At 39.6% G+C, this 24,915-nt stretch overlaps 1 protein-coding gene across 1 annotated transcript in view; it reads left to right on the top strand.

The window, feature by feature from the left end:
- Positions 1 to 20,131, top strand: part of LOC110373138 (dynein axonemal heavy chain 7) — a 30,817-nt gene extending 10,686 nt beyond the window's left edge. The window contains exons 29-74 of the mRNA XM_064035126.1: positions 386 to 511; positions 583 to 705; positions 1,188 to 1,348; positions 1,753 to 1,924; positions 2,018 to 2,200; positions 2,807 to 2,938; positions 3,021 to 3,134; positions 3,226 to 3,333; positions 3,424 to 3,621; positions 3,735 to 3,858; positions 3,975 to 4,150; positions 4,423 to 4,574; positions 4,649 to 4,796; positions 4,909 to 5,118; positions 5,201 to 5,376; positions 5,569 to 5,710; positions 5,968 to 6,081; positions 6,159 to 6,269; positions 6,341 to 6,529; positions 6,648 to 6,877; positions 7,038 to 7,263; positions 7,553 to 7,735; positions 8,467 to 8,692; positions 8,922 to 9,067; positions 9,357 to 9,552; positions 9,707 to 9,777; positions 10,009 to 10,166; positions 10,441 to 10,594; positions 10,944 to 11,077; positions 11,435 to 11,708; positions 12,048 to 12,189; positions 12,451 to 12,629; positions 13,061 to 13,224; positions 13,497 to 13,638; positions 13,721 to 13,787; positions 13,868 to 14,013; positions 14,093 to 14,245; positions 14,324 to 14,453; positions 14,643 to 14,884; positions 15,187 to 15,343; positions 15,707 to 15,873; positions 16,478 to 16,715; positions 16,963 to 17,114; positions 17,781 to 17,918; positions 18,349 to 18,492; positions 19,142 to 20,131. Of these exons, the coding sequence (XP_063891196.1) occupies positions 386 to 511; positions 583 to 705; positions 1,188 to 1,348; positions 1,753 to 1,924; positions 2,018 to 2,200; positions 2,807 to 2,938; positions 3,021 to 3,134; positions 3,226 to 3,333; positions 3,424 to 3,621; positions 3,735 to 3,858; positions 3,975 to 4,150; positions 4,423 to 4,574; positions 4,649 to 4,796; positions 4,909 to 5,118; positions 5,201 to 5,376; positions 5,569 to 5,710; positions 5,968 to 6,081; positions 6,159 to 6,269; positions 6,341 to 6,529; positions 6,648 to 6,877; positions 7,038 to 7,263; positions 7,553 to 7,735; positions 8,467 to 8,692; positions 8,922 to 9,067; positions 9,357 to 9,552; positions 9,707 to 9,777; positions 10,009 to 10,166; positions 10,441 to 10,594; positions 10,944 to 11,077; positions 11,435 to 11,708; positions 12,048 to 12,189; positions 12,451 to 12,629; positions 13,061 to 13,224; positions 13,497 to 13,638; positions 13,721 to 13,787; positions 13,868 to 14,013; positions 14,093 to 14,245; positions 14,324 to 14,453; positions 14,643 to 14,884; positions 15,187 to 15,343; positions 15,707 to 15,873; positions 16,478 to 16,715; positions 16,963 to 17,114; positions 17,781 to 17,918; positions 18,349 to 18,492; positions 19,142 to 19,348 (7,425 nt within the window). The 3' untranslated portion in view covers positions 19,349 to 20,131. The remainder of the gene's footprint in view (positions 1 to 385; positions 512 to 582; positions 706 to 1,187; positions 1,349 to 1,752; positions 1,925 to 2,017; positions 2,201 to 2,806; positions 2,939 to 3,020; positions 3,135 to 3,225; positions 3,334 to 3,423; positions 3,622 to 3,734; positions 3,859 to 3,974; positions 4,151 to 4,422; positions 4,575 to 4,648; positions 4,797 to 4,908; positions 5,119 to 5,200; positions 5,377 to 5,568; positions 5,711 to 5,967; positions 6,082 to 6,158; positions 6,270 to 6,340; positions 6,530 to 6,647; positions 6,878 to 7,037; positions 7,264 to 7,552; positions 7,736 to 8,466; positions 8,693 to 8,921; positions 9,068 to 9,356; positions 9,553 to 9,706; positions 9,778 to 10,008; positions 10,167 to 10,440; positions 10,595 to 10,943; positions 11,078 to 11,434; positions 11,709 to 12,047; positions 12,190 to 12,450; positions 12,630 to 13,060; positions 13,225 to 13,496; positions 13,639 to 13,720; positions 13,788 to 13,867; positions 14,014 to 14,092; positions 14,246 to 14,323; positions 14,454 to 14,642; positions 14,885 to 15,186; positions 15,344 to 15,706; positions 15,874 to 16,477; positions 16,716 to 16,962; positions 17,115 to 17,780; positions 17,919 to 18,348; positions 18,493 to 19,141) is intronic.
- Positions 20,132 to 24,915: the final 4,784 nt, after the last annotated feature.

Here is a 24,915-nt window from a genome sequence, read left to right as displayed (position 1 = left end):
GTGCACATAATTCCGGGCTCGCTTTATGAAAATTGACGCCCGCGGCGAATGTTGTTTTTGCAGCGTGTCTGCAAATGAATGTTCAATTTTGTATTTTCAAAAATCAATGTCTAACCCCCTCTGCTTTTGACGCCCGGGGCGGTGTCCAGCCTAACAAACCCCTCCCCGACTAGGGTTGCTGCGAGCCATATTGTTTACCGCTACCTATGTATCAATATGGTTTTGGCGGGTCGATTGATGTTTTACCTATACATAGGAAAGTTGTTAGTTAGTATTTGACTCACATGTTTAAAGGCACATTTCGATATTTCAACTTTACAATATTTAAAAGATGCCTAAGTTAGTATCAGATAAGCTAGAATGATTTTATTTGTGAATGTTATAGGGTATCATAGGAGACTTGTTCCCTGGTTTACCGCTGCCATTAGCTGGTCTTCCTGACTTGGTCGTTGGTCTAAAAGAAGTCTGTGTCACGCTGAATCTGCAATGTAACGAATTCTTCATTGAAAAGGTAATTAAGGGCATAAAATATTTTATTTGTAAGCGCAGAGCTTTTAAAATCTATTTTATATGAAACTCTAGGTGCTGCAGTTGTACGAGATGATTCTAGTGCGACACGGCCTGATGTTGGTCGGTATGCCATTCTCTGGGAAAACAAAGTCCTATCACGCACTCGGACATGCATTGAAATACGTCTCAGAGAAAGTAAGTCAGTAAATATGTTTTTTATTTAATTAATTAAAAGGTTTATGTGTATATTTAAATAAACATTTTGCTTGTTTATTTCACCATCATCATCATTATCCTCAACTTTATTCCTTGACTTTATTCTAATTTTAGGTACCTGCCGTCATCTCACAACTAACTTTCCTTCTAGCCATATTTACTTTCACACAATCGGTCCATCTTTTATTTGGTCGCTTACTTAACCATTGTTCATGTAGGTATTCATCGTCACCGTATTGTTTTTTGTTAAATGTAAACCTCTCCAAAATTGTGCCATATCTTGAGCTTGGATTAACTACTTGAATGCCGCTAATAAGAGAACAATAGAAAATCAATTGTGACTCGCGTGGATCCCTGCACCGGCATACAGGGGGTTAATCCGACTTCTGCAGTCTTGAGACTTTTTACTGATTTCATCCATGTATCTAATTAATTTTAAGTAATAACTATATATGTTCAAGGGCTGGATGGACGAGAATGCAGTAGAGTGGATTGTGATAAACCCAAAGTCGATCACCATGGGTCAGTTGTACGGGCAGTTCGACCCCGTGTCTCACGAGTGGTCTGACGGCATCCTGGCCGTCAGCTACAGGGCATTCGCCGTCTCTACTAATAGCAATAGGTATGTTAATGAGATTATTAATCCTGTTGATGTAATTGGGATTGCTGAAATCCTTATCCTGACAGTCAGGTCACTCATGCCGAGTCTTCGTATTTCAGCTAATTGAAACGTAATATAGAAGTCTCATTATAATCGAGAAAATACATTTATGATCAGCCATTTACAATAAAAAAAATGGTTTTTCGATGTGGCAAATGGTTTTCGTACTATACATATAACAACAGTTCACCGACTATATCAGTGATCGTACCGCAGCCCAATTATAGCGCTTCGCTTTGTAAAGGACCTTCATCCATCCGAAATATGACCGCAGCTAGTGCGCGTCCCGTCCAATCAATTCGTTCACGCTATGGTCACTTGCGAATCATCAATGTTGAAACCCAATAATGTGATTACTATTATAGAAAATGGCTGGTATTCGACGGCCCAGTGGATGCGATTTGGATAGAAAACTTGAACACTGTACTTGATGATAACAAAAAGCTTTGCCTTATGAGTGGCGAAATCATACAGTTGGCACCAACTACCAATCTGATGTTTGAGCCTATGGATCTGGAAGCCGCGTCTCCAGCTACGGTAAGCATTCTCTTTCAAAAACAGCGCAAAGTACATAGGAGATAAAGACTTGAAGACCAAGTTCATTAACGCGTTGAAAATGTTATTACAAAGGTGTCGCGCTGCGGCATGATCTACATGGAGCCGAAGGGGCTCGGGTGGAAAGCCTTGCTGGAGTCCTGGCTGAACAAACTGCCGCATACTCTTCACACGGTCAACAGAAACCTCATACGTAATTTATTCAACCGGTTCATGTCACCACTGCTTTGGCTCGTCGAATATTCTGGATTGGTTAAGGTGAGTGCAGTTAACTGATGTAGGAAAACTTGTAAATGTAGCTCAAACATCGAAAATACAATATCTTCGAAAGCTTTACTTCATACAAGTCTTAAACCACGTGAGCCACACATTTGTCTGCTAGCTGTGGTTATTTATTGATTGATCATCATCATCATCATCATCATCATCATCTCAGCCATAGGACGTCCACTGATGAACATAGGCCTCCCCCTTGGATCTCCACAGATACCTGTTGGAGGCGACCTGCATCCAGCGTCTTCCGGCGACCTTTATAAGGTCGTCTGTCCACCTTGTTTGTGGACGTTCCACGCTGTGCTTGCTACTCCGTGGTCTCCACTCCAGCACTTTTCGGCCCCATCGGCCATCTGCTCTGCGAGCAATATGGCCTGCCCATTGCCACTTCAACTTGCTAATCCTGTGGACTATATCGGTGACTTTGGTTCGTCTACGGATCTCCTCGTTACGGATTCGATCACGTAGAGAAACACCGAGCATAGCCCTCTCCATAGCTCGTTGAGTGATTTTTAAGACTTCCAAAAAAAAAAAAATTAGTTAATAAATTCGTATGTATGTATTTTTAATAATAACTTGTTTTTGTTGTAGCAAATGTACATAACTTCTCGAAGTAACATGGTTCAGGCATGCATGCATCTGTTCGATTGCTTCATGGATGATTTTCACGACGAGAAGTATTTGGAAAATATTTCCGATCTCGATATCAGAGCTCAGCTTGAGGTAAAATTAAATAAAATTATGTTTTTGATGTAATGACCTTATCACAAATAAACTAATCTTTGTATAATTGATTGTATTGTAGGGCGTTTTCTTCTTCTCATGCATTTGGTCCATTGGAGCAACTCTAGAAGCCGACAGCAGGCCAAAGTTTGATATGCTTTTCCGAGGATTACTCGAGAAGGAATTCCCAGAGAAGGTAATAAATAACTTCTTCTTACTGTCCAGTAAGTGGATCATACTGTATGTAGTATTTTTGGATATACAATTTATTTACGAATGTTTTCTAGATTAAAAATTCACTAGGCATGCCAAAAGAAATTTCCAAACCGGAGAAACAATACATTTTCATAATTCCAAGAGAAGGATTGGTATATGACTACAGATTTATAAAAGAGGTTAGTTGCTATGAATACTTTTATCATATGATTCGTGTCGGTATTCTAAGCACTAATCGATTTATGGTTATTTTCTTCGGGAATTGCTAGGGTAAAGGAAAATGGAAGCCGTGGGCTGATGATGTTTTAACTGCACCCCCAATCAGCAGAGATACTCCTCCCAATCAGATCTTGGTAACGACATTGGACAGCGTGCGCTATTTGGCACTCTTCAAGCTTATGGTCACCCATCATAAACTTGTCATGATGGTTGGACCTACCGGGACTGGAAAGTCTTCATACATTATCGTAAGCATATTTAGCAAAACTATGGAAAAAAAACTTTGACTTGAATAAAATGAGCTTGTATGTTCCACTGGGGTTTTTTAGACCATTAATGTATCGCTGTGACATGCTTGTAGGACTTCTTAGTAAAGAGAGTGGACACGAAAATTTACAAAGCTTTGATCATGGCTTTCTCTGCGCAAACCAATTGCAATCAAACTCAAGACATTATCATGGGAAAGTTAGACAAGAGGCGAAAAGGTGAGTGAGATACGACAAAATTCAATCACATTGCTATTAAAGACATTTGATGAAATAACAGAAAAAAAACCCGCCTGTATTAACACTTTTCATGAAAAGTCGATTATTATTTTCAGGTGTGTTTGGGCCACCGATCGGATGCTACTCAGTCATATTCGTAGATGATGTCTCAATGCCTCAAGCCGAGACGTATGGTGCGCAACCACCCATCGAAGTATTACGTCAAGGCATCGATTTAGGTCTTTGGTATGACCGAAAGACCAACCTTGCTATGCTTCTTATTGATGTGCAGGTAAGAAGTTCTATACATACCTATCTGTTTATGCATTTGATAACAAGTCTTATTTTCGTACTAGCTTCTGCCAGTGGTTTCACCCGCATCCCGTAGGAACCTCAGCACGAACCCGGATAAAAAGTATGAGAGATAAATGGGCTATCTAACACTGAAAGAATTTTTCAAATCGGACCAGTAGTTCCTGAGATTAGCGCGTTCAAACAAACGAACAAACAAACTCTTCAGCTTTATAATATTAGATTTGTAAATTTTTACTGATGTATTTCCAGTTCATGTGCGCAATGGGCAAGCCAATGCCGGGTGCTAAAATAATAACGCCAAGGTTTTCACGTCACTTCTCATTCTTCTGCATCGACGAGTTTGATGATGAAACTCTTCAGGTCATTTTCAGCAGAATTATGTTATGGCATCTTGATACTAGGTCTGTATTATATTTTTATTATAATTCAGCCCTGCAGATAATGTTGATTCTTTAAATTATTTTGTAAATTTCAGAGGATTTTCAAAAGAATTCGATCCATGTATTGAGGAGTTGGTGCTTGGTACGTTAGAAGTATACAAGCAATGTAGGCTGAACCTCCTACCGACGCCATCTAAGTCCCACTACACATTCAACCTACGAGACTTCTCCCGGGTGATACTGGTGAGTCTGAATCATTTTCCCGTCCATAACGAGCTCCTTGTTAATAATTCCTTCATTTATTAAAGAAGCATACCTTACCTTACATATTAATATACCTTTTCTATTTTCCCAGGGAGTCTTACTGTCAGTACCTGAAGTGACTCCAGACTTGCAGTCGATGAAACGTCTGTGGGTGCACGAGTGCCTGCGCGTGTTCAGCGACCGTCTCATCGAGGACGCCGATCGCCAGTGGTTTGTGGGCTGTCTGCGAACCGCCACGGCCAATAACCTGCAAGATGACTTCGATAAGATGTTGGGCAGGCTGCTTGATAAGTCTGGCGATGTTAGTGTGTTTTGGATGATTTTTTAGGGTGTAGTTAAAATAATTATTTTGTTACTTTCACCAAAATCTTCTTTGTCTACAGAAAATAACTGATCTTCATCTCCGAAGACTAATTTACTGTGATTTCGCAAATCCTAAAGTGGACACTCGCTTCTACATGGAGACCACTAATATGGATCATTTGAACTCTACGGTCGACGCTTTCCTTGTTGAGTTCAATAACATGACCAAGAAACCTATGAATCTTGTACTTTTCACGTAAGATCTTATTTGATTATTAGAATATGACTTAACTAATTATGATTCAAACTTATGAATGTTAATACAGCCTTCTCGCGAGGTGTATTGTTATAGCACTTTTAGATAGCAGAAGAATTAGTTTATTTTATTGCTTTAAAGCGCTATGGATCGGTTATTGTAACCTGCAGTAAATAATATTGTGGTGATTAGGTTTGCGATCGAGCACGTGTCCCGCATCTGCCGCGTGCTGACGCAGCCGCGCTCGCACGCGCTGCTGGTCGGGCTCGGCGGCTCCGGCCGCCAGTCGCTCACCAGGCTCGCTGCTCACATCAACGAGTACGACCTCTTCCAGGTCACTTACATCATTTATTTTAGCTTTCTCAGTGTTGTCTGACTATAAAGTACGCTTTACTCAGGGACCCAGATGTTCTTGATATCAAATTATTATTTATGTATTTATGATTACACACGTCTGTTAAATATATGTACTTACATTGCCAACCACATACACAGATGAATCACACTATCCAAATTGCCCTAATCAACATTTCCCAGTTGTCAACATGGTTGGACTTGTGTTTAATTGGGCGAAATAAAATAATTTGACAGGTTGAGATGAGCAGAACATATGGTAAGAACGAGTGGCGAGAAGATTTGAAGACCTTGCTGCGGAAGACAAGCACGCCCGATCTGATGATGGTCTTTCTATTTATTGAGTCGCAGGTAGAGTATGCAAAGTATAAAAAAATCTTCTTCCGCTATCTTTCGTTTTACAAATGTTTATGAACAAAATTCCGTAGATCAAAGAAGAAGGGTTTCTCGAAGACGTCAACAATATGCTGAACTCTGGTGAAGTACCTAATATTTTTACTACTGACGAAAAAGCAGAGCTGTGTGAGAAAATGAGAGTTGTAAGTACCCATATTGTCACCTAAAAAAACTTGTCTGTTAAACAGTTTCTAGTTATTATTGTGGTTTTTAGATTGATCGGCAACGTGACAAGTCACTACAAACGGATGGAAGTCCTACAGCACTGTATGCATACTTCGTGTCCATAGTGCGTGATCAGCTCCATATTGTGCTGGCTATGTCGCCTGCTGGTACCTCATTACGAACGCGCATCAGAAAGTTCCCCTCCCTGGTCAACTGCTGCACTATTGACTGGTTCCAAGTAAGTCTTTTGCAGAACAACTAGTGGTCATGTATATACAAATTGTATGACTTCATTCAAGATTAACGGAATTGAAAGAAGTCTAGTAAATTACCATCATCCTTATTTCCATTTGTAGGAGTGGCCACCAGATGCGTTGCTAGCGGTGGCAACCCGGTTTCTTAAAGACATTGAGCTGACGGACTTAGAACGAGACACGGCCATCAAATTATGCCAAGTGTTCCACACTGATACTCAGGAGCTAACCAGGCAGTTTTTGCGGCGCCTCAAGCGTTTTAACTACGTCACACCTACCGCTTACCTGGAACTTATCAACATGTTTAAGTCCTTATTGAATAAGAAAAGATTGTAAGTTTTTTCGTTATTATTTATCAATGTCAATATAGAAATTATGCGTGATCAGAGTTAAGGTTTGCTTAATTGGTTTTCTCTTTTAGTTTATCTGTTTTTCTGGCTACATTCTTTTTGTGAACATATTTAAATTATTTCTTCGTTTTAATGATAACAGGGAGTTAACAACAGCAGAAAAGCGTTATCTCACTGGGTTAGACCAACTTGCTATCGCGGCCAAGTCAGTAGGAGCTTTGCAAGAGGCTTTAGAGATACTGCAGCCCAAGTTGGCAGCTGGGGCCGCCGCAGTGGCTGAAACAACGGCTATTGTAGAAAAGGAGAAGGAAGGAGTGGCACTGGTCGAAGCTGAAGTACTTGTGGACCAGGCTGCGGCTGAAGAACAGGTAAGCCAATACATTTGATGGGGACTTGAATACAAATGAGTATTGTATGCTATAATATTTAGAAATAGCTTTTTTTGGATAATCTAAATTACTGTAAGTCTCATGGTTGTTTAAGTAATATGTATATCAAATGTTTTGTGTGGCATATCATATGATTCCGGAAAATTATAAAGACACCCCGTGTGACAATGACGACGTATGTATTTATGATAACCAATTTTCCAACCATGTAACTTCTACGTACTTAAAACATGTATGGGCTAATCAAGCTAGATTTTGATATGTGTAGGCACAAGAAGCTCAAGCCATAAAAGATGAGTGCGACGCTGACTTAGCGGAGGCGATGCCGATTCTAAACTCTGCCTTAGCTGCGCTGGATACCCTCACTCCTCAGGACATCACCTTCATCAAGACCATGAAGAGTCCTCCAAGAGGTATTCGTATCGTCATGGAGGCTATCTGCATTTTGAAGGTAATTCCTTTAACCACTTGATATGATTCTCATGAAGAATGATTACATTTTCCGACTTTTAAGGAAGGAGGCTTTATTATGAGGTTTCCGAGGCTATTATATTCTGCATAAACATAACTTAGATACTCTTATATCTGAGCTTTATGATGCAAACTGTTGTTATACAAAGCATCGGTGTGCGTGCTTGCAGTGTAAAATAAAGGCTTATCAATAACGTCGCTTGCAAACCAATCTCAATCAGAGTGAGTTGGTTTCTGTTTATATTGTAAATTGTTATTCACTACTACTTACTTGTTGATTAACATGTGATACAGACCGAACATGTTTTTATATTTATTTGTTTAACGCTTTTCTAAAGGATGATCCGGTAAGTGAATTTGAAATCATTTCTAAATTTTACATGCAATTTTGTTAAAATTTTAAATGCAATGCTTTTAGCTTTCCAACATGGACTTGCTATTTATATTTGCCCATATTTACCTGTTGACTGCCAAAAAAGAAAGTAGTCAAATTGCCTTTGTGTTTCATTATTTTTATTTACATACAATTTCTGTTATCACGAAGAATGTGGTATTGTATTAAAGTACTTTATTAAAGCAAAAAAAATGTGTAACCTTTTCTTACATCGATATTATCGTACGGGACATTTTGAATACGACAATATGTCCCTTACGTTCAAACAATTTTCCATCTATGTATAATCCAAAAACTAATTCATAAAAGTAATACAGGATATAAAACCAGATAAGATACCAAACCCATCTGGTGTGGGTACCGTTGAAGACTATTGGGGGCCTTCGAAGAAGATCCTGAACGACATAAAGTTCCTGGAGTCACTGCAGAACTATGACAAGGACAATATCCCGCCAGCTGTGATGAAGAAACTACAGACCACTATCATGCAAGATGAAGGATTCGTGCCCGAGAAGATCAGAGCTGTCTCCGTGGCGGCTGAAGGTAGGCTTCATTTTAGGGCTTAGTGAACTACACTTGTCCAGAATAGGCTATTATCGCAGGTTAAAGATGCTGCAGTATGGAAACCCTACTTAATGAAATAATAATATAGCATTGCCACTTTAACAGTTCATCAGTCACTTTAGTCTTAAAATTCAAACGCATAACCCTAACAGGTGTGTGATCGTGTAGATTAAAGCATGAGAATATGTTGTTTGTTGCTTTTTTTAAGGTATGTGCAAATGGGTGATTGCGATGACGAAGTATGACAAGGTTGCCAAGGTGGTGGCGCCTAAGAAGCAGCGCTTGGCGGCTGCTCAGGCTGTGTACGACAAGGCCAGCGCCGCGCTCGCTGTCAAGCAGGCCCAGCTCAAAGAGGTCAGTCGATACGCAAACTAAAAACTTAAAATAAATATTATTGAGTAGCTTTTGTTTCCACCAGCAATTTCATATGCTACATGAGGAATTTGTTGGTACTTCCCGGATACTGTTTTCCCAAGTTTCGTAAATATATTTTTTTGATTTTACGTGAACTAAATATAATTTTACATGGACGATGTTTTCGTATGTGTACCTACATATGTTAAATTGCATATCTAATTGTCCTTCCATTTATTGTATTAACTTCCTTGATTGAAGATTAAAAACAAGTTTTTTCACACCCAAGGTACAAGACAAACTCAAGACATTAGAAATGGCGCTAGCTGAACAAAGTCGTCAGCAAAAGGTATTGGATGACGAGGTAATGGACTGCAGTAACAAATTGAAACGCGCTGAGATGCTCATCTCCGGCCTCGGGGGAGAGAAGACTCGGTGGACGCAAATCGCTAAGACTTTGCGGGAAACTTACAATACACTCACTGGTAAAAAACGATAACGAATGTGTTTTTGACAAATCACCATAAAAAAAAAAATGCAACTATCTTTTTGCGAGATGTTGCAGTAAGGCGGATTCCAATTTGCTATCTCATTAGGTTTATTATTTTTTTTGCATCCTTAACGTGGTTTCAATTTCAGGGGACATTTTGATTGCGGCCGGTATCATAGCGTATCTAGGACCATTTACAGCAACGTTTAGAAATAAACAGGTATGATTTTACTGACATGGAGTAGGCATTGACGTTGTATGCCCGATGAATATTTGTGCCATGTAGCCGAACCTTTAGATCGAAGTTCGGTTTTGCTAGCCACATTAGAGCCTATCATAACAACGACCCGGGTTAGACATTTAGGAGTCGCCGTCGCCGGATACGGCTTGGACGACATGATGATGATGATGTATGCCCGATGAATATTTTTATATTGAAATGTTTTTGTAGATGAAAGCTTGGGCCCAGGCTTGTGCGGATTGTGGTATAGTGTGTACACTTAACTACAGTCTGATCAAGGTGTTAGGTGAGCCTGTCACCATTCAGCAGTGGAACATCGATGGATTGCCCGCCGATGACTTCAGTGTGGAGAGCGCTATCATCATCATGTGAGTCAATTACTATGTGAAGTTATATGAAGATAGTAGAAAAAATAAAGGTAGTGAAAAATTTGGTCTTTTTTACCAATTACATACATATATGTCCGCTTTATAAAACAACTGTTGAAAAGTTGATCCTGAAAATTTACACAAAATTTATAGTGGTTTTAACAAAACTGACGTTTATTTGTCGGTGAATTTGGGCCTATATATTTTTGTATTTGGAGTAAGTAACTCCTTTAATTTAAAATAATAAAAACAATACATATTTTCTGTAAAATAGGACTGCAAGGCGCTGGCCTCTGATGATTGATCCTCAAGGCCAGGCTAATCGCTGGATCAAAAATATGGAGAAACCGAACAATATCTGTATAGTGCGTATGACGCAAGCTGATTTAGGTCGCGTGCTTGAAAACGCCGTGCAGTTCGGACAACCGGTAAGAAATTGTATAACTGGGAACTATTTACACGTAACTTGGTATATAATTTATTTATTTATTTAATAGCTTATGTACACAGTCACACAGAACACAGACAAGAATTATAATAGAACTAATAATACAAAGGCACAGTTTATTTCATAAGAAATCTCTTGGAGCAGGCCCCTCATGGGAGAGTTAGAATAAAATAAAAAAGAGATATAGATAGACTTAGACAATACAGAGTCCATAGGATAGAAATATAAAAGGAAAGAAGATACAACAAATATATAACCATTGACATAAACTACCTAAATATACAATATTGGTAATGTGTAATGCAACTAGAACATGAGTTCCTTTTCAGGTTTTGCTAGAAAACGTATTAGAGGAATTAGACCCGATGTTGGAACCTCTGCTTCAACAACAAACTTTCAAACAAGGCGGAGCGCTGTGCATCAAAATTGGTGACACTGTTGTTGAATATAGCAAGGATTTCAAGTAAGTATTTTGTTATAGCACTTTTGTGTATTTTTTCTGGACCCAATAACTATGCTGTGGAATAGAAAAATACTTTTAAATAACTAATCATACATCAACATATTATGTACCAATTGCAATCTTTAATTGAATTGTTTATATCTAACTTGCGACCCGCCCCGGCTTCGCAAGGGATAACAGTATTTTCCCACTATTTAACCTGCATATAAACCTTCCTCTTGAAACATTCTATCTGATACAAAAACCGCATGAAGATCGGTTGCGTAGTTTTGAATATTTAAGCGTACAAAGGGACATATCGATATAGTGACAGAAAAAGCGACTTTGTTTTATACTATAGATGACGATATTTCACAGATTGTACATAAGCACAAAACTAGCGAACCCTCATTACCTACCCGAGGTGGGTGTTCGGGTCACTCTCGTGAACTTCATGTTAGCCATGGACGGCTTACAAGCACAACTCCTGGCACGAGTCGTGGCTCGAGAGCGACCGGACTTGCAGCAAGCCAAGACGGACCTCACGACGCAGGGAGCTGAACATCGCAGGCTGCTGCAAGAGATTGAGAGGAAGATCTTGACTGTCCTGTCCACTTCCGAACATTTGTTAGAGGATGAGGAAGCTGTACAAGTAAGTGTTGGTCGTTTTTAGGAGGTTCATAAAATTAGTTGTGGTGGTAGGTGAGGATGAAGATGAGAGAGCGTGTTATAATAACTTCTGATTTTCTTTGACATTAGCTTCGTATAAATTTGACATAATTTATTTGTCAAAATTCAATCTCCAATAGCATCACAATAGATTAATCTGATATTTTAATTCGTAGTTAACGATACATAACCAGTTTTTTGTTGAAATAACGACTAAGAGAATATGTTGCGGATTATTATACTATACAGATTTTCGGGCGACAACGTGTAGTAAGTACAGTTGACTCATACATAAACCAAATCACCTATTGTTTACGTATAGATTCTGAACTCTGCAAAAGAAACTTCGAACGAGATCAAAGAGAAGCAGGAGGTGGCCATGACTACGGAAGCAGCTATCGACGTCGCGCGCGATGACTACGTGCCTATTGCCGTACACTCCACTGATCTATTCTTCCTCATCGGTAAGTTTTACCAAAAATGGAAGCTGGTTACAAACATAATCTTCGCCGGCTATAGTTTATTTACAAAATAAGAATTTGTTATAAGTAAAAATGCGTCTATATTCGGTAATTATTTCAAAATTTAATTCTCTATCCGTGTTGAATATATGCGTTCAATCATTGTCTGTTCGTTTTATGTTATAGCCTATATTTAACACTTATCTAGTGTATTAACTATTTGTTTCTAACACTACTGAATTGATGTCATGTGTTTACTTTAAGCTTCATTGGCGCACATTGATCCAATGTACCAGTATTCGCTGGGTTGGTTTGAAGGCTTGTTCGTAGCCGCCATCGACAATACAGAGAAGGTAGAAGAAATATCTGAACGACTGGCTATATTGAGGAAATACTTTACGTATTCACTATATGCCAACATCTGCAGAAGTTTGTTTGAAAAGGTAAAAAAAATGGTATAGAAACGCAAATAAAGTAACCTCTAGTTTATACTTACTTCCTTAACCTATTAACTTATACCTATTAACCTATTGGTGGAAACCCATTTACCTGCCTTTCTATCACTTTTGTATTTTTTTACATAGGCGTTAATTTCCATCACACTTCGATCAATTAAGAGTTGAAATTAATTCAGGGGTTTCCACTTTAGCAGTATGCATTCATTATCATGCTCTCAATCAAATAGCTCTAGATACATGCTCAAGACAAGATCTTGTCTTGAGCTATTTGCTTGAGTAGTATTCCATTCTAATTAAGAGACCGCCTTCATCAATTAATGTTCAGTTATAGGTACGTCAATACCTTATACCAACTAGGTAGATATACTAATCATATTACCGATTAAATGGCTACACAGAAAGATATCACATTGCAGGATAAAATGGTGTTTTCCTTACTATTGGTTATCACGATAATGATAGCGGAGAATCAAGTAACAAGGAATAATGTGATGTTCCTGGTCGGAGGGGCGCAACCCCGGCATGTGGTGCATAACCCCGTGCAGTTCCTCAGCCCACAAGCTTGGGCAGAGTTTAATGCGTAAGACTCTTCTATAATATGTTTATTCAATATAGAATCTCTTTCCTTTAATATTCAGATAGAGAGGGTATAGAAGCGTGAAACATTGTGCCGGCACCAAGCAAGAGCCAATAATAAATAAGTCAGACAGATTTTCTAAAACTAATACACATGCCCAACAAAATTTCGTATTGTTTAAGCAATTTGTTTAGTAAGGTACCTATCATATGGATTTGCTGCAACTAAGTGTTATTATATCAAGATTCCGAGAATGTTTTAATCCTTATGTCCAGGTTGAACGAATTACCAAAGTTCAATGGCATTTTGGAGCATTTCTTAGCCAACGTGGCAGCATGGGAGGCGTACTGTGACACGCCTGACCCACAAGACAAACCCTTGCCTGCACCGTGGGACACAAAACTTGATATGTTTGAGGTAAACATCATATTTACATAAAACTCTTTAATAACCTGACAGTAGACGCACTAAACTAACTTGAAGTCGCTGTTTTTCACAGAAAATGATGGTAATGCGTTGCATGCGGTTAGACATGATGGTGCCAGCAGTCCAAAACTATGTAGCAGGTAAACCATAACTTTTGAACACTTGGTAGGCGTCTTTAAAGTTTTTCTAATATTACCTTCACCTGAAACGTATTTTTCAGCGAAAATGGGCCGCAGATTTGTGGAACCTCCGTTGTTTGACTTGGCATCTTCATATGCGGACTCTCACTGCTGCATTCCTCTACTATTCGTGTTAACACCCGGTTCTGATCCAATGGAGACTCTGCTCAAGTTTGCTGATGATCAGGTAAGGACTAACCACCACTTATGTATATACGACAAGAAGTCGTGTATCCAATTTTTATTTTGCTTCTGTATTTTCTCAGGGTTTCGGCTCCTCTCGTTTGTTTTCGCTATCTCTGGGTCAGGGGCAAGGGCCAATAGCAGTAAAGCTTATTGAGGAAGGTGTACGAAGCGGCACGTGGGTGGTTCTGCAAAACTGTCACTTGGCTAAGAGTTGGATGCCCACGTTAGAAAAGGTATAACATAAATAAGCTTCTTTACTTCATCCCTTCCGCAATTAATTTTGTTGTTATAAATAATTAATCCCGGTTCAGATTTGCGAAGGATTGACGCCAGATGCCACGCATCCAGACTTCAGGCTTTGGTTGACGTCTTACCCAGCTGACCATTTTCCAGTATATGTGCTGCAGAATGGTGTCAAAATGACCAATGAACCGCCGCAAGGTAACGTTTTCTTCAATTCAGCATCTTCTATTTGTCACAGGTTAAATTTACCTAGTTTATGTAACCATAAAACTAAATAAACTTAAAGCCTCACCTATAGTTAGATCTGGGCTTTGAATACGGCGAAGTAGACATATTCTCATGACCCCTTCGAAACATAAACATACATGTCTGTCATACTAAATCTAGGTCTCCGAGCGAACATAGCCCGTTCATACAGCAGCGATCCCATCAACGACCTGGAGTGGTTCGAGGGCAACAAGCAGACGGAAGTCTTCAAGAAGCTGCTGTTTGCCCTGTGCTTCTTCCACGCGGTGGTGCAGGAGCGGCGTCAGTTCGGACCCCTCGGCTGGAACATTCGCTACGAGTTCAACGAGACCGACCTGCGTATTAGCGTCACGCAGCTCTATATGTTCCTCAATGAATATGATGTGAGTGTATTGACAGCATACCCGATTAAGTTAAAAAATATCAAGTACAATAAAATGTTTTTATCCACTTTATATTTTTGCGCTTTGTCGTCGAGTACCCAACTTTCTAGAGCTAACGGTTACTGAGATGTAGCTCGCACGGACGGAGGGACAAACAGACAGACATGGCGAAACTATAAGGGTTCCTAGTTGACTGAGGAACCTTAAAAATGTCATTTGCTGTTTAGCCGACTTTATTCTCACAATAATAAATTCTCCCTCAAGTTATGGTTGATCCTGAACACCCAGTAACATGTTCCCAGGACGTGCAATTCATAGCTCTGCGCTACCTGACCGGCGAGTGCAACTACGGCGGGCGCGTGACGGACGACTGGGACCGGCGCACGCTCAACACTATCCTCTACAAGTTCTACAACCCTAAAGCCATTGAAGTACATAACTATGCGCTTGATCCTTCAGGTAAGAATGTAACACTTTTGTACATATGCTTGTCCACTTTTCTGGTGGGACTGCTACAAGAAGATATTTGCGACTAAAATTATCACATATAGGTATGTAGCATATGCGGTCACTTTATGTCTTTTCGGTATATCGGGAATTTAAATAACAAATAAATAAAACTGAAAGCACTCTTTCTCCAACCATAGCGCAAGGATTTTTTGGATGGTTTCTTAAAAAAAAAATGTGTAAAAATGCCAGTTTGGAGTACATACATATACATATACAATATAGCTTTATTGTATAATAATTTAAATAATGTATCTAGTTGCGAAATAGTCGGTAATACACCAAAGGCATTAACAAGCCTTTTGATTACTCCAGGCGTATACCACATCCCGACTCTGAAAGAGCACAGCGAGTTCATAACCTTCGCTCGTTCGCTTCCCGCGGCCACTCCGCCCTCCGTGTTCGGCTTCCATACCAACGCAGACATTACGAAGCATTTCCGAGAGGCTGAAGATTTGCTCGACACTGCTATACTTACACAGGTCACACATTTGCAATTTCTTCCGTTGCTATGTAACTAATTAACGTACCTTAAACATGAATGATGAAGTAAGTTACAAGTTTTTTCTCGAAGTATAAGTTAATCATTTGTAATTTGGATATTTTCATGTTATTGGATATTTATAGAAGAATGTAGTAGTTTTTATTATTGTTATTTTATCGTAATAGTCATTATGTTCTTCATGTTTGATTTCATTAGCTGTAACTAATAACTTTAGATTATGTAGTAATTTTTTCATGTTTCATCTTTCATCGTTGCAACGGAGCAGGACCGAACGGTAAGACATTTGATTGAACCTAGCTATTTGGTTGTAATTTTATGTACTAATCATTGATATTACATTACTCATTTTCATGCTTGAAAGGATCTCGAGAAAAAATATCAGGTAAGTCATTTAAAGTTGTTATATTGCACATAAGATTGCCATGAGCCCATGTGAATAAATAATACTTATTCTATATCTGAAGCTACTTTTGGAATGGGCAATAATAGAACAGAAAGCTATTTTTGAGGTTCATAAGCGCTTGTAAAGGCCTAAAAGAAATAAAATGGTTTGACTTTGTATTTTCATTACGACACCACAGGACAGTATGGCGACCGGTGACACAGATGTGACTCCAGAAATGCAAGCGATGGCTATAGCAGAAGACGTGTTAGCTCGCCTCCCCGACAAGATCCTCTCAGGGCCGTCACACGAGGGCGACATCAAGCCTTCGGACATGACGCCCATGTCCATCGTGGTGATACAGGAGGCCGCAAGATATGATCGACTCGTCAATGTCGTTAGGTCTAGTGCCAAGGCTGTTATTGGAGCTGTTCAGGGTAAGTGTTCGGTTGTTCATGTAGGTAAGAATGCTCCATGCTATATAGCTATGTTACCTATACATCATACTTTTTCAAATGTGTTGAAGACGGAAAATACAAATACAATTTTAAATGTCGTGTAATTCTCCCAAGAACCCCTCCTTTTTTCAATATTACAGTTTTCCTGAGTTTGCCGTAGGAAAGCATCGCAATTACTCGAAATAAATAAAAATCTTTTGAATGTGAAACTTCTTCCATGACACAGGAGTGAGTGTTCTAAACGACATAACAGAAGAAGTGCTGACAAGCATGGTGCGAGGACGCATCCCGGCGCTGTGGGCCGGCAAAAGCTATCCCTCACTCAAACCCTTCGCTTCATACTTCAACGATCTGCTGGAAAGATTAGCCTTTTTACAGGTGACAATCGAACATTTATTCCGTTTTAAATTCAACTGCAGGTTTCAAGAAATGCTCGACTTCAATCTGCGGTTCGTATAAAATGTAGTTTTCCTTTCAGAACACATTCCGATATTGTCGGGAATTGGAAGCGTGCCCGCGAAATACTCATGCACGCGCGCACATACACATCTGACTCCGAAGTCAGTCGTGTGAGCAATTCACATGGCTGACCTCAGAAAATGTTAGGATAATTTCATTTCTGTATCGCGTTATGACTGCGAATGTAAATGTTTTATATTCCTTCTTGTTATGAAACTCGGCTTTACGATAAAATATACTTTAAAGATTTTATACTTGACTAGTTTCCGCCCGTGGTTTCACACTCGTCACAATGGATCTACCTTCGCCACATGGAAATGAAGTAGCCTATATGTTATTCTGATATGTAAGCCATAATTACTACCAATTTTCATCAAAATCAATCTAGTCGTTTTTGCATGAAAGAGTAACAAACATACATACATCCTCGCAAACTTTCCTGTTTACAATATCAATAGGATTTTGACTATGGGGTTATTTTCATTACAAAAATTGCAATTTCCTAGATAGGAATTAAATCTTTGTCTTGTCACATTATATGATACGATTGAGGCAAAGTTTTCAACATAAGATTTGTGTTATCAGCACTGGCACGAGCACGGCCCACCGACGGTGTTCTGGCTGTCCGGCTTTTACTTCCCGCAAGCGTTCCTCACGGCGGCGCAGCAGAGCTACGCGCGCAAGTACAAGATACCCATCGACCAGCTCGCCTTCCACTACGAAGTAACTAGCCTTTGCTTTATAGGAAACTAGTGACCCGTCGCGGCTTCGCGGATAACAGTATTTCCCCAATATTTAATCTATGTTATTATACACTAGCTGTAACCTTCCTCTTTAATCACTATATCTATTAAAGAACCGGATGAAGATATAAGCGAACCTACAAAGGCACATAGGGACAGTCTTTTGCTCGTGGCAAGCTGTAGAGTTTAGAAACAGCAAAGATAGAGATAGTTAAAGTTATTGCCAGATTCACCGGAAGTCTCTGATAGCATATCAGGCACTTGTTTAGCAGATAAACTATAAGTTCTGGTTTCATTAACTATCAGATAACTAATTGACAATATCGATAACCAATAAAACTGGACCCTAGTTACCTAGTACACGTGTTACAAATACCTTTTAACTGTATCACCTTACTCATGAACGCTAGGTCCAGAAGCAGCTTGAGATCGACACGCCGCCGGCAGAGGGAGTGTACATCCGCGGCCTGTTCATGGAGGGAGCGCGGTGGAACATGGACACCATGTGCGTCGACGAGTCCATACCCAAGATACTCTACGACGATTTCCCGCCGGTCAGTACATAATATTACAATTATTTTATGTTATTTAGACAAACTAGGCTTAGAATATAAGTTACGATCTTCAGAAGACTTGAGCAGAAAACACCTGTCAGGTTATCTAATGATTTCCGTGCCCAAATCAAATTAACGTTTATGGCTATTCTGTGAATGAGGTTTTAAGATAATTTTGTTGATTTGTATCACGTTATTTTTCTTAACCACGTATTGATTTTAGTGCAGTTCTATATATGGATCATTTAGTGTCACTATAGGCTTAACTGAACTTACTCAAGAATAAGCAGCTTAATGATAGAAAATAACCCATGTTCCTAACGGCCCTTTCACACGGCAGTCCAGTTTTTTGCAGGATACCGTTTTTTGCAGAATCCTGTTTGATCGCTAAAGATATTATATGATATTGTTCACACGAGCAAACCGTATGCAGGATCCTGCAAAATGCTGTTCCCGTCGATTTGAAACTGGAACGTTCGTCCAGTATAAAGCGGGAATCTTGCAAAAACGGACGCTGTGTTCACACGTAGTTCAGTTTTGCAGGATACAGTAAAATGCCGGTCCCGCAAAACTGGACTGCCGTGTGAAAGGGCTGTTAGGGTGGATTTATGTAAGTAGACCCAAGTTTCCATATTTTTTTTCCTCACAGGTATGGCTGATCCCCTTAAAGCGTGAGGACGTGCCCACGGACGTGTTCTACAACTGTCCACTATACAAGACGGGCGACCGACGAGGCGTGCTGTCCACCACGGGGCACTCCACCAACTACATTCTGTTCATGCTGCTGCCCACCAAGCTGGAGCCCGACCACTGGATCATGCGCGGCGTGGCGCTCCTCACGCAGCTGCCCTTCTAGAATGTTCCAGTATGTTCCATTCATGTTCTTGTTTTTGTTCTGGATCTATTTGTATCTTCGGGAGATGATTTACGCAAATATTTTACTATTCCTGATATTTTTTCCGTATTCTTCGAATCTTCAATTATCTATATACTTAATGGCTTCCAAATTATATGCAACATTCTTCGCGCTGAATCTTTAATGTCTTTTAAGTTTTAATGACATTTGTCGCTGAGAAGTATGACGTCATAAAATCAATATTTAAACAATTTTTGAAAATAAAAGCTCGTAAAATCTGTTCCAACTCAGCCGAGAGATTTAACGATATGCTGATAACGTGATCATAAAGAGATAAAGTTATAATTAATGCACGCTGAGTGGGCGTAGGCAGATTAAGTTTGTACGATTTAACATTCACAAAACAATCGTTTTCCATTCAGCGAGTAAAATTGCTTTTAAAAACAGTTCAGCGTTTCATAATGTTTCATTACTAATCCTCTACGTTTCGAATTTATATAAATCTTTTCTGTCAATGAAATTTAAGATCACGTTTTGACGATACCATTTTGTACGCCAGATGTGCTCCATTTTTCTGCAATATGGCTTCTTAATTAACTTATTTAATATATATCGTTTGTGAGAATTTATTTGAAGAAGCAATGTTATCATGGAAATTGTTTTCAATGTAATGTTTTAAGTATTTATTGTTAGTAATTATTTTTGTCGTAATTTGGTCTAGTCACCTAAGAAATAATGTTGAGTTATGTTTAATTTTATTCATTAGTTTGTTCTTTACGTGAAACGCATTTGACTTTACGAGTCTTATTAAATATTTTTATGATAGTTTGTCGTTTCATTTTTGCACCTTAATCGTTCGCCGTAGTCTCCGATACATTTTGAAAGAAAAAAAGCTCACTCGAGTTTTTAAGTCTAATTTAAAACATTAGGCCAACTTTTATTTGATGGTTGGCTAAAGAATGAAAGCTTAAAAAATCTTTTGTTATCTTAATAATGTTAAGTCAAAGCTTTTGAACATTCGCAATATAAATAAGACTTGCCTAACAGCGGTATTGTTGTGCGCTTATTAAAACAAAGACAGCATTGTTTAACTGAACTCGGTAGCAATGCTCTAAAGATTATACGTAATGCGTAATATAATACGACGGTAAGACTTCATAATATTGGGTAATACTCCAGGGGACCCTTACCCTTCCCAACATCTTATTGCCAACATTTTTAATGGTTCTATTTTATACATCTACAGTTGTCTATTCGCTGTAACTCAGTTTAACTCTTTGTTCTATTATCTTTGTTGGGAAGTATAAACTCATAAGCGCTACCAGTTATGTAAGGTGACTTCATAATACTTCTGTCGAATAGGCTTGAAATTCCTTGAATGGTTCCTTACATGAACATTCACGCAATAAATTGGGCCCCGACGAAAATGGAAGTTTTCTTAGGGAAACGAGGTCAATGTCATCGTTATCGTGGCGCGGTTTTATGTTCGGCCGAGGGGACCACAGCTCCCATAGTTATGGCGCGAGCATTACGAGAGCGGTGACTTTGCGATTCGCCGTATTACGTTGCCCTGTCATTTAGCACGAAAAAGCTCGCATCCCAGATACGGCATGTATTAAATAAGCGAGTAGTGGGCAGGGTGGGGGGCCCGGGCGAGGGGGCTGTAGTACGGGAGGCACTCGGTCTGGCGCGGCGTTGCCGGGCGACGCGAGATATTGATCTGCGCGCCCCATCCCCGCGCAGCATCCCTCCCGGGCGCGCCCCCCGCACCGCGCGCCCTTGATTCTGCCGCTCGACCACCGCCACCACGACCCACACCGCACCCCCCTACAAATACTTATTACATTTCGCACTACATACTCTCCACGTAATCCGATGAAGAAATTTCGCTTATGCTTTATAATCATGCCTAAGCTGCTAACCTCAATATTCCGTAACCTGTCAGCGTATATGAAAACGACACATCATCACATTTTGCTCTTTGTTTTATACATTTTCCTGTCATATTCTAATGTGATTTTAAAAGTTGACTCTATTTCACCGTACATAGATATATACTAAGGAAATACCGAAATTGAAAAAAATGCTATTTTACTATTTACGAGCTCATTTTAGTAGTTGCCTGTCAGACACCTCAGCGTTCGTTGAAGTAGCTCAAGCAGATAGATGAATCCGGTGAGCTCAATCCGGATCACATGAGCTATGCAGCTAATTCTATGTGTCAGAGAGCGCATAATCCGCCGTAAGTGGCTGAAGCAGCAATGTGCGAGCTGCATGGCGTGCATTACTGGGTTAACGCATGCCTGACTCCGGGATATTGCACAATGTACAACCATACATACGCACAGAGCGGAAAATTCGCTTAAAAGCCAGTCTGAAACTGGTAGAATATTTTCATATTCGAAGAGATTTTGCGATGTGGATTTATAATATTCGTATCAACAGTACTTATTAGAAATTCGTATCTTCTCGTCACTCGTAGGTGTACATTATATTTAACCATGTTACCGTAAGTAAAAAGTAGATAAGCATTAAAAAAAAACTCCTTATGCAAAATAGCAACAGATCGCATAATGTGCAAGAGTCATGTTCATAACCTTATGGATGCATAATATATTTTCAATGTCAATAATATTAAGGTGCTTTTCGGATTTATTGTTTGTATAGAGATAGAGATAAGAGAGACTTTAGGTACGGTAATACCATAGCAATGTTTATTAACGAAAAATAACGAACTATCTTTAATATGTTTAAAAAACGCACGCAACCTAAATTTAGCAGATCCCATCATTCATTTATTCCGACTCACGCCACACTCTCCGCAAATTAAATCCCTCTTCCCACCTCCCCGTTTTTTACTTTTGTTCCCTCCCGTAGTCTGGACATATTACTTGTACATAAAAGTGTACATATATTTTTTGTAATCGTCTTATCATTTGTTTACCGGGACACGCCACCACCTCCCCTCCGCCTCACCGCAGACAGGTACCGACTGTTAACGCTCTCACAGTTCATTGTCTAATTTCCACGTTGCTATGACGAGAGACACGATGTAGGCACAAGTACCGCCGACCCGGCGGGAGCTCTATTGAGTTGTTGCTGCTGCTTCACAACAACTACCTAACGAGACGAATACGGAAATATTTCGATGCCGTGATTTTCCGTTAAAACACTGTTCATGTTTCACGTATGCTACATCAAACTCGATGTGAAGAGTTCCTGCCTTGCCACTTGAATCAGTTGCGGGAATTACAATAGCGTGGCCAACAATACTTTTTCATCGGATAGCAATATTCATCTAATGAGAGTGCTATTGAACGTCTGCTTAATTGGCAGCCTTTTTTACAAGTACGACAGTATAGCGGTTTTTATTTACAGTAACAGAATGTTGGACAATATTTTCCAGAAAATTAGGAACATTTCCGCCATCCAGACCACTTGAGTTGCAGAGTGCGGATGAGTGGCTGTTTTATTAAAATGCAGGCGTAGCGAGCATTATCACGATAAGAGCGTCAGCTAACTGCGAATTTTAAACACAGATTCAATTTTACAGAACGTGAACGAGCTGACGGGAAAATGCGAAAAAAAAGCTTATCCCTCGGCGCACTATCTCTCGGCAATGAGGATTTAATTAAAATGCAGTACATACGTCTGCCCGCGGCTCTCTGACTGACCACTCGCACGCGTCGCCTCGAGCCCCGGCTCTGCCTACTTTGTTAGCAAACTGCCCTCACCGGCCCTTCACTCTAATTATACGATCAACACCCCACCTGAGTGTTGTGCTTCTTTCAGTGCTTTCAATAGAATTACTTTTTTTAAAGTTGATTTTGCAGGAACAGAATACCGGACCGTGTTACAATTTTACCACGTCAGATTTAATTTGTGCAAAGAGGAGATGACTGCTGAAGTTAGACTGTCTGATCCGATAAAAGCCGGCGGCTCCAAGTCCGTATTTAAACGAGCTATTTTAGGTGGGCAGTAACTGTAACGTTGGTCGGTGGCGGTGCACAGAGCTCACAGCCAATCGCTTATTGGGATTGGAAGCAAAGCCTTTCGGGCGGTTGCGGCCGCTCCGGCGGACTTCCAATTTTAATGTTATATAACTGAACCGAATTAATTCGCAGTGCGCTCCGCCGCCGCCGCTAGTTCAAACACCCGCTCCACGAACCAATTTCGAATAAATATTGCTTTTTAACTGTGTAACATGAGTTGTGGTTGATCCTTTGTAATTAAAAAGCTCGTTCAGTTCGAAAATTGGATTTAAATGTGGTTTCGGCCATGTTATTAATTACGCATAAATTATAATAGAAATGCAACCGTATTTGCACGGTCGAATACGAATTTTAATTATGTTGTTTGATTGAAATCAAAGCGAACCAATCGAATCTTTGTTTTGTACACCGGTCCACCCTGCGCTTAATTAAAATTAAAGTCCCCTCAAATAATCTGACAGCGTTTTTACGCTACAGCGGATTGACGTAATACCATTGATGTGTCTCATTCACAGTAATTGGCGAAAAGCAAAATAGAAACATATAAAATTGGTAACTATTGTTTCATATTCAAAACCTACTTAAATATTCAAATCTTTTATGAAGAGATGAAATATTTCTAATAATAATTTTGAGCATGGTGAACCACACTCCGTATTTCCCAGCGGAAATAATTCATATGAAACGGGTAGTTTGCTCATAGTTCGCTTTGTACGTCAATTAGTTGAAGGCGGATCTGTCGGCAACTGCGAACTCATTACATAGTAAACTTCTCTAGAATTATACAGACTGGCGCGTCCGACACCGCTCCTAATTAGTGCGGATCGTGAAAAACATTTATGAGTACATGTAGCCTCATAGCTCTGCTGATCTCTGGAGACTTTACGGTTACTGGTTTTAAATTACGACAGTTTGTTGCCTACCTTTAAAATCAGGTCACAAACACATCTAAATATAGGTGGGTTTTACTCATTCACAAAATAACACGAAGATAACTTCTTCTTGCGACAAACAAAGCTTTAAAACTAAAGCACTTATGTACCACCAAAAATTATATACAAATTCACTTCTCCCGTATCTACTGAAACTACTTTAAGAGATTAAAGCAGCATTACCAAACAACTACTGTAAGCTTTAATGGGGTTTGAACTGTTGTTATTGTAAGGGCCTGGCAGGATAAACAACGTTGTGTGTAGACAGAGCAAATACTCGTACTCATTGGCATCATTCCATTACGTCGTAAGTCCACCCCCGCGCGTATGTAAATTTTCTTTTGCAGTTCGCCCCCTATTCACGGGACTAGTGGAAGGTCGTATCTTTTGAGAGCCATAAAAAAGTTTTGATTATTATGTTGGAGTTTACTTTTTAGCATAAATAAGAGTACGACGAATTGGGTACAATTATTGAGTGACCTATTTCATTTCTTTGTTTGGAAAAGATTTCGTGTTCACGAATATGAATCATCAGTAAATGCATGTGCAATAAGTATTGATGGTAGTGTGCTATACATGTTCATCATCTCATCGCTTAACGTGTGAATCATTGTTTAATTGAGGGGTGTGGGTGGCGCGCGGG

The sequence above is a fragment of the Helicoverpa armigera genome, chromosome 6 (genome assembly GCF_030705265.1).
Source record: "Helicoverpa armigera isolate CAAS_96S chromosome 6, ASM3070526v1, whole genome shotgun sequence".
In the NCBI taxonomy this organism is placed as follows: Eukaryota; Metazoa; Arthropoda; class Insecta; order Lepidoptera; family Noctuidae; genus Helicoverpa; species Helicoverpa armigera.
The sequence above is the reverse complement of the archived record's forward strand: the minus strand, read 5'-3'. Positions and strand labels throughout refer to the sequence as shown.